Genomic DNA, 9588 nt, shown 5'->3' with positions numbered 1-9588 from the left:
CACACACACACCACCAAACGACTAAGTCGTCTCTGCAGTTGGGACCCGCTCCTCATCATCTTCTTCTTCACGCCAATCCTCCTCATGGTCCTCTGGCTGGACAGCCTCTCTGTCCGCCTCCACATCAGGCATGACTCTGACTGCCGATGGGGAGTGCGTGACAAATATTTGACTTTTCAACTTAATATGCATTAGATTTTGGAATGAAGGAAGAGAAAACTTATATTTTGCACGGCTCTCTATGACAGATCTCAGTGTTGACCGAGACTTAAACCAGTCGAGTAAAACTTAACGAAACGTTTATAAAAAGGGTACTTGCGTGATTTCTTACAAACACACTGTTTACAGCAGCTTACTCTTTCTTACAGAACCACATAAAGACTGGTGCACGAATACAGAGCAAAATGTATTCCGCCCAACAAAAGTGAAAAGTAACCCCTAAAAGAAAGTGAAATAGTCAAAAGTACCTACATATCCAACACGCAAAGGAAAATGCAGATTAACGTTTAGGTAATCGCACGGTGCCAAGTTTCTTCTTCGCTCAGTCCTCCGCTCCTGCTAGTTAGTGCTGGAGCCGGAGCGCGAAGGCCTGCAGCGAGAGGAGCACCTGCTTGAGCCGCTCCCTCGTCTCGGCGTCGACGAGGTTCCCGTCGGCGTCAAACTTGGGCGGGTCCTCGTACGCCCTGACCTGGAGCTCCGGCTTGTTGATGAAGTGGATGTCCAGGAACACCCCGATCTGGCGGAGGTGGAACGCCGCCCTGCCCCCGCCGCAGCTGCCGCCCGCGGAGACGATGGCCGCGGCCTTGTCCGCCCAGCACTTGTGCGTGCCCCTCGACGCCCAGTCCAGCGCGTTCTTCAGCGTGGCGGTCACGGAGTAGTTGTACTCGGGCGAGGCGAAGAGAAAGCAGTCGGCGGCGCGGACCCTGTCCCGGAACGCCTCGACGTCCGGCGGGAAGCCGTCGCCGTCGTCCGTCTCCAGGTCCGGGTTGGACATGGGCAGGCCGGAGATGTCGACGTGGTCGATTTGCAGCTCCGGGATGGACTCCTCGCACAGCTCCTCGGCCGCGCGGATGAGGCCGCCGTGCCACGAGCCCTTGCGGAGGGAGCCGCTGAAGGCGGCCACGCGGAGGGTGGTGCTGGGCTTAGGCTTAGCCGCCGACGACGATGACGCCATGGCTTCCATGGTTGAATCCTCTCGTGTCGTATGCTCCGGGTATATAAATAGGCGCACGACTGGGTTTCTTCGTCAACGTTGGGCTGCGCTAGCTGATTCACCCACCGACACAGTTTTTTATAATATTGTAAACCGAGCAATGAGTGAGAGCCCGACGTCATTTCATAGAAAACCTTTTGGTTTCAAGGAGAGAGCGACGTGGCCGGCTTCTGATTCATCTACCCATCTTCATTTCATTGAGATGTTTATCGTTTTACTCTATATGTATTGTGCACAAGTGGTTCGTCTGGCATACGTACTGCTCAAGCTTGGTGATGGGCAAAAGTATTCATCATCTCCGCAATTCTTTGACCAGCGTACGCAAAGTGATATGGTCCCTCATCGTATAATTAGTTAATTACACCATTTTCGTAACCTTTTTCTTTCTGCACGTTCTGTGGTGACCGGTGTGCCACGTGCTGGGGTAGACACTAGTTAATCAATCTGCGAGCACACTTATTTTGGCGAGGCTACGGAGCCGGTGGATGCCATTGCTCATTGGTGATTGGTCCTACCGGGTGCAACGAACCTTGAGCAACCATTAAAACAAAGAAAAAAGTCCAAAATAAACCTTGAAGTTGTAGACGAAAGCTAAATCAAATCCTGAACTTCGAATCCCGGAAATTGGCACTCTGAACTTAGAATCCCGGTCTATTTTGGACCCTAGACCTGTTGGGCACACTGGGAATACTACAATCCCAGCCGGGATTCCAGCTCTGTCACGGACAAGAATTTGGGCCGGCCCACTATAACACAACAAGAATTTGTGAGGTTTAAAAAATGTTCGCACATTTCTAAAATTATTCAGAAGTTAAAAATTTTCTGTTTTTTATTTTTCGCACAAATTCAATTCGTTTGCTGTTTTTAAAAACTGTTTGAAATTTTGAAACTCTATTAGCATTTAAAAAGAATTGTTTCGTATTTTCAAAACTGTATCACATTTTTTAAATATTGTTTCTGGAATTTCATAAATAATGTATTTAAAAAATATTTCGGATTGTTGGCAGTGGACTTGACTGTGCCAGCCCACCATACATGAAGCGAGTTTTTTTCCTTAACTCTCGACGTAAAAATTATTTCTTTCTTTTTCTTAACGGGCGACGTAATAATTCTTGAAAAAGAGAACACCTTTATAAACATTTTTTGAAACCTGAACAAAATTTTAAAGTGCAAACACTTTTTGAAACATAAATTTTTTCTGCAACTTGAACAAAATTTTAAAGTGCGGACACTTTTTGATACATAAACATTTTCTGAAACCTGAAAATATTTTGTGACATCTAAAAAATATCACAAGTTTTAAAAAATGTACGGGCCAATCCAAATGTTTATACAATGTGTAATAATATTTGTGTGATTCAAAAAAATGTTTTATACATTCAAAAAAATGTAACATTTCAAGAATGTTCACGAGTTTCAAAAAATGTGTTTTTGACATTTTCAAAAGAATGTGTCTAGAATGTAAAAAAATGTTTGCGTGATGTAAAAAAAATGTGTCATAACCTGAACAGAATATGGGGCTGTTTGGATTGTGACTATCATTGCCATATATTGCCACATGATTTTTGCCACACTTGCCACACTTGCCTTAGTTGAGTTGCTCAAATTGTTAGCCACACTTTGGCTTGCCTAAAAGAATCTTGCCACATTTCTTGTGTCTATAACATGTGGGGTTCACTGCTCATAAAAAAAATTCTTGCCTTAGGTGTGGCTAGAACCAAACACCTACCTAATTTGGTCAAACTTGCCTAAGGTTAGTTGTGGCAAAGTGTGGCAAGGTTTGGCTAGGAACCAAACAGCCCCTATATGTGGCATGTCCTTGCAAAAAGCGTATGCAAATATAAAAATGTTGAACCATGTAAAAGAGTGTTTGTGTAGTTTTAGAAAAAAATTATTGTCATTAAGAAAATGTAAAACATGTATTTGGAAAAATATTACCATGTATTTAAAAAAATTTGAAAACATTTAATTTATAAATGTACATAATGTATTTGATAATATCAAAATTTTATCCAAAAATATTTAATGTGTGCGTTAAAAATGTACATTGGGTACTGAGAAAAATTAGACATGTGTAAAAATGAAAAAAGAAAAGAAAACGAAAAAAAGAAGAAACTAAGAAAAACCAGATTAGTGCGCGCGCGCGAGCAACTGCGCTACTAGGTCGGCCCAATTCAGCAAATCCCGGCTATGTCCTGTCAAGGTTTAAAATAGACCGGGATTAGAGAGTTTGGTGTGCTGATTTCAGGGATTAAGAGTTCGGGGTTTGATTTAGCTTTCGCCTGTAAATTGAAGGTTTGTTTTGGACTTTTTCATAAAACAAACCACGCCCGTTGTTGGCAACCGTATATGCACGACATTATTGCCGTGATGAGCGTTTTCGTCGTTCTCAATGCATGATCGATCTTTCCAGTCGAGGATCAACGCACGGCACCGGCTGCGACGTCAGCGGTCGCATCTTGGACTGCACGTGCATACCTACGTTGCACGCAACACGCGGCGTGGTAAGAAACCTTTTACAGCGTCGGAATAGTCAGTTTTTACGCGTCACGGTGCGCTGGTTCCAGCGGCCGCTGCAAAAAATTACGCGCACGCTGCTTAAGCAGACACGCTAAACTACAGCGCGCGCGAGCAACCGACGCTTATGGTGATATTTTCAGCATCAAAACAAGACATAACATAGTTTAAAATTACCCAAATAAGTTCATGACATAAAAGTTCAAAATCATGCCCACATCATCATCCAACCAAGTTTAAAATTATCGAACCAAGTTCATGACATAAAAGTTTACACAAACAAATGACACATCAACAATCATGCCTCATCCTCATCTTCGTCCTCCGATTCTTCATCCTCATCTTCGTCCTCCGATTCTTCCTCCTCCTCTTCATTGTGTCGCGCCACATCATCATGGGAAGCTCGGAAGGCGTTGCCAAGATCTCCACCGGCATCATGCGAAAATGTGTGAGGCACACCGGAAGACATGCGTCCACCCATGTCATCTGAAGGTGCTCCCGTGCCTCCCATGAAAGACGCAAAACTCATGCCTCCCATGGTAGCTCCAAAGCCACCGATGCCTCCCATGGCCCCCATGGTAACTCCAAAGTCACCCATGCCTCCCATGCCGCCCACGGTAGCTCCGAAACCACCGATGCCTCCCATGCCACCCATGCCGCTCATGCCAACCATGGCTCTTTTTTGGACCAAGACTTCTTCACGGGCAAGATTGACGTACTCCTTTTGCTTCTCATCGAGGGTAGATGTGTCCATGAAGAACAAGTACTTCTCCCATTCCAACAATCTAGTCCGCTCCTCCATGGCCAATTTCTTCTCCTCCAATGCCACATTCCTCTCCTCGGCCGCCACCCTCCTCTCCTCAGCCACCAATCTCCTCTCCTCGGCTGCCGCATCTTGGTTCCTTGCCATCTTCCTCACCTCGTCCGCTTCCTTTCTTGCATTCACAATAGCTTTCATAGCATTTTTTAGCTTGTCATCTCCTTAACTCTTCTTCTTTTCTTTTCCGTCTTTCTTGCATCCATTTGGTCCTTTTGGCTTGGAGTACACAACCGAGTTTGGTGTAGGGCTTCTCTTGGCGTCATCACTTGATGCCTCCTCCTCCTCATCATCCAAATCAATAGTTCGCTTGCGTTTGTTGCTCTCCTCATCATCGACACCGTCATGGGGCTTCCATTTCTCATCATCCTTCAACGCATCATAGCAATGAGGCAAGGTAAATGGTCTCCCTTTCTTGTTTTTCCCTTTCTTGGTCTTCTTCTCCTCTCCTTGAAATAAGTTTTGTGCAATAGTGAGCTACAAACAAAAGAACAAGTTAGCACTTGAAACACCAAGAAGAAGCATGATGAACATGGAAGAATCATGAAAGAAATGGCACTTACCCTATCTCTATCATTAGTGCCACTTGGGTTCAACGTGTCAACCGCCTTAAGTGCGGCCGCCCACCTTTGACAATCTCGGTTGATTGTCGACCACCGGGAGCGAAGAGATCTTTCCGAGCGGTCAATTCCACTTTTGTTGTGTAGATCAAAGTGCTCCTTCATCCGGATACAATATGCATCTCTACTTTGATCCCCTCCAACAGTGGCATCCCTCGACACTTGCAACCATGTATTGCATAGCAAGATGTCTTCGTCCATGGTGTAGTTGCCCGCTCTTCCTTTACCCTCACCATCCTCGTCCACCTCAAACTCATGATCATCGAAATTCACATCATTGGTTTGAGACCAATGAGAATTGTTGGAGACAACACCCGTAGTTGACATATATGTCTCATCATTGAAACTACAAAGTATATACAACAAAGCAAATAAGCTATATATCATATGTATGCATTCAAAAAACAACAACACCAAAAAGTTGGCAAAATTTTACCTTGTGGGCATTTCATCGAACACCTTGTGCGCATCGGCCGCCAGCGCAACAAGAGAGCTCGCCGGCGCTTCGATCGCCGCCACATCCGTCGCACGCCCTGCAAGCTTCTTCTTTGGCTGCATAGAGGAGCCGTCCGCCGCCTTGTTCTTCTTCCCGGACACCTTGCCCGTCTTCGCCCACGCCGCATTTGGGAGCTTCGAGAGGGGGGCACGTGGCTCCACGGCGGGCGCCGGCGCGACGCCACCCAACGTCGAGGTCGTCCGTGGCGGCATGAAGAGGCCGCGTGCAAGACCGGTGCTTGGAGGAGCACTGGCGGAGGCGAAGCCAAGCTCCCAGAGCTAGGGTTTGCGGTGGCGGCGGCGGCGGCGGAGGGGTCGCGAGTGTAGGAAAGGGTGAGGGGGATGTCGGCGTGGCCGTCCATCGGGCGAGTTCGCTGGCGTCGGCGCGGGCGGGGCGAAAGCAGCGCTGCGAAGAGGGTGCGGCGCGGGCGTTCGAGTGTGCAGCGCGCGAAAGCGAGCGCACGAAATAAGCGGCACGCGATGCCGTTTTGCTCCGCGTGCTGAACTACTTATGCCGCGCGCGCATTTTTTGCGTCTCCGCTGGAGCGCCCGGAGCGGCTGCGCAAAAAACAGAATTTTTTCAGCACGACGCTTATATCGCGTGCGGTGGGACAACAAAGGAAAGCCCACACATCCGGAAGCACGCAACACGTTCCAAAGCCCAGATCAGAAGCATTCGGGCGCACGTGACACACGTCCCCCATGGCCGCCGTGGACCGCTCCCTCCCCCAAATCACATTTGACAGCTTCAGGTGCCGATTAGAGTACATTAGTCCTCAACCCGTGCGTTCGCACGGGCTAGACAGTTTTTAAGTAGATGTTTATGAGTTATAGTTTTGTTAATATTTGTTGCGTGCAATATTTATAAGCTATGGAATTTGAAATAATAATTGAATACAGTTTTAAATCGTTGCGAACATGCAACAGTGTGTATTTCCTATCATGTGGAAAAAGAATATATATTCTTAAAAGGATATATATTATTTTCAATGAGTTCATGATTGTAGAATTTACACATATCTATTGGCACAGCTCTCTGCGCAGTGGTGCAAGCTGAGTCCCCACCTGGAAAAGTTAAAGAAGATCATCGTGTTTAGCGACAATCGTAAAAAGAGAAGGAGCCGGACGGACGTTGTCCAAATAGAGAAAGAGAGGACTATTGGCACAGCTCCTGACTCATGTCGCACGTCTAATAAGAACTTAATTTTCTTCTATGAAGAAGACATGTACACACAGCCAAGGTCAATTCCTAAGCAGAAGATAATCTTGATTGATCCCACTTAAATATGCTTGTATGTAACTATGTATGTGCATACGTATGTACAGGTAATTCAGATCGATTCCTTTCGTCTGCTAAGACAAGCACGTGAGAGATATGGTTGATGGAAAAAGAAACCTGATCATACTGGCATGCAGCGTTGACTTGTCAACGGTGATGAAGCAAAGCTAGTTTGATTCGTTCCCAGTACGATCGGCATGAAGCTTTTCCGGCGAGATAAGCACGTAGAAGCCAGCCTCGATTGACCTAACTAATTGATAGAAGCCAGCAGCGGCGTGAGCTGGAGACATGATTAAGAGAGAGATCGGAAAAGAGATTGATATTTGTCATCTTTTCATCCTTACTGTAAAAAAATCATCACCTAATCCAATAATCCTACGGTTAATAGCTAATTAGATATAATGCTCGGAAAGTGTTTTTACATATATTGAATAACAGATCGTTACTTGTAGGTTATTTTTTGAAGGGTCGTTACTTGCAGGTTAGCTGTTCTTTTTCTCCATAAAGGTAACATAAGGTGTTTTAGATTACCAAATATCAAATTTTCTTTGAGGGTACTAAAATATCATTGTTACGTGTAGGTTGGCTCTTTTTTTCTCCATAAAAGTAACGTAAATCATGGGGTTAAGATAGATCAATTACATAGATCAACTAACATATGGGGTTAATGATGTGGATTACTGTGATGGCTCGTTTGGTGCCTCCAATTAATATATATATAAGACTATATTGAAAATAATAATAAAGATTGATATGATTACCGATAAAATTTCTAGCTGAACAACTAACACAGCAACTTCTTAATGTGGAGACGCGCCGGAGGTCACCCTCCCTGTCGAGCTTCGCCATGGAAGCGTCGGGGATGACTGTAGGAAAAAGAAGGCACGGACATGACTAATGGGTTAAACGGTCAGATCGAAGCCATAGTGACGCATCCCCATCGAGCTGCTCCATGGAGGCATTGGCGACTGAAGCAAAATCGAGGTTTGATCGATGCTTGCGAGACTACTTTGCTGGCTTGGACTCTTGGAGGAGGCGAAGCGAGGGGACGAAGAAGGAGAGCATCGCTCAAGGAAGATGATGTGGACCCTTGTACTCGGATTTATCAAGTGCTCCGCTATCTAACGGCTGGGTTTTTTTTCTTACGCAAACTATGATGGCTCACGGCTGTCCTCGATTTTACTTCATAATCAACATATAGGGCCTCTAATTATGTACGTGAGATATTGTCAGAAAAAGGACCATGTACGTGGGACACATGGTGAGGACTCCTTCAGGCACTTAATCTAACGGTTTTAGATGTCTAATTAGCATATCTAACGGATGTCTAATTAGCATATCTAACGGTTAATTTATTATGTTTTGCTGGGACTAACATGATGCCTCGGTTGGTGCTTCCAATTAGTAAATATAAGATATTGCAAACTGGCGCATACCTCCTCTTTCACTTGAGCTCGGCCCATTTCACTTTTAGAGTACATATTGCAAACTGGCGCACACCCCCTCTTTCACTTGAGCTCGGCCCATTTCACTTTTTTCCTTCACAAATAAAACAGGAAAGCATGAGGCTTGAAGCCCTTTCTCATTTCGAATTTCATCTTAGTATCGGTAATGCCCCGCCCAAAAGTATTTCATCGCAATCACACGCTCGACCGCACCTTTGCTATTTCGTCTACTAACGGAAACAAGAGACCTCAGTAGACCAAATCAGCACCCACACGCCTGAGTACGTGGGCCGGCCCAAGACCAAGGCGAAGTGATCGCTCGCGACGCATCCGCTTCCTCCGGTTTCCCTGATCGATCGGGGAGCTCCTACAGGGAAGCTTAGTGGGTTGCTCTTTTGAAGCCTAGTTGGAAGCTGAATCTCGAATAGAATTCAGAAAATTACGCTCCCGCTACGAATCGAACTCGCCCCTTCTCTATCTACAGGCGTTCGGCTAACCGCTATGACATGTTGTTACTAGTGATCGAATGCACCTCCAACACTTAAAAACTAACTGCCCATACACGATTTTCTTTTAAAAAACTGAAACTTCACAGATTTTGGAAATAAGTTTGTGAACATGCAAAAAACGTTGCCCCTATACACGGAAAGTCTGTTGAATTTGAAAAACGTTCATGAATTTAAAAAGTAGTTCACAAAAAACGGAAAAAGTTCATAAAATTTTTGAAACAAATTCATCAATTTTGAAAAAAAAACTGAAAAAAGTTCACAATTTTAGAAAAAAAGTTCATCAACTTTGAAAAAAAGTTCACCGATTAGAAAAAACTTCATCGAATTTGAAGAAAAGTTCATCGAACTTGAAAAAGAAGTTCGTCGAATTGAAAATAGTTCATCAAATTTGAAAATCATTGATGAACTTTTTTCATCAAATTGAAAAAAGATGAAAAAAGTTCGTCGAACTAAAAAAGTTCATCGAATTTGAAAAAAATCATCCAATTTTTTAAAATTCCATTGAATTTGAAAAATGTTCATTGATTCTGTTTTTCTCCACAAATTTGAAATTTGTTCGTCAAATTTGGAAAAAGTTTATCGTTTTTTAGAACTCATGAGTTTAAGAAAAAGTTCACAAGTTTGAAAAAAAACTCATCGATTTGAAGAATTTTATGGCGAATATGAAAAAAGGATAGAAGAAAAAGCAAAAAA

General features: G+C 44.3%; 1 protein-coding gene across 1 annotated transcript; it reads right to left on the bottom strand.

Moving 5' to 3' along the window:
* Positions 1 to 282: 282 nt before the first annotated feature.
* LOC123075713 (probable NADPH:quinone oxidoreductase 1) lies at positions 283 to 1208 on the bottom strand. The gene has a single exon (XM_044498255.1). It carries the CDS (start codon positions 1181 to 1183, stop codon positions 563 to 565), a length of 621 nt encoding a protein of 206 aa, XP_044354190.1. The 5' UTR covers positions 1184 to 1208; the 3' UTR covers positions 283 to 562.
* Positions 1209 to 9588: the final 8380 nt, after the last annotated feature.

Source organism: Triticum aestivum, chromosome 3D (assembly GCF_018294505.1).
Source record: "Triticum aestivum cultivar Chinese Spring chromosome 3D, IWGSC CS RefSeq v2.1, whole genome shotgun sequence".
Lineage (NCBI taxonomy): Eukaryota > Viridiplantae > Streptophyta > Magnoliopsida > Poales > Poaceae > Triticum > Triticum aestivum.
Note: the sequence above shows the minus strand (reverse complement) of the source record. Positions and strands in the feature narration are given on the sequence as shown.

Bases quoted from the DNA above. Each gene is read 5' to 3' on its own strand.
- LOC123075713 (XM_044498255.1), bottom strand. From the start codon at position 1,183: ATGGAAGCCATGGCGTCATCGTCGTCGGCGGCTAAGCCTAAGCCCAGC.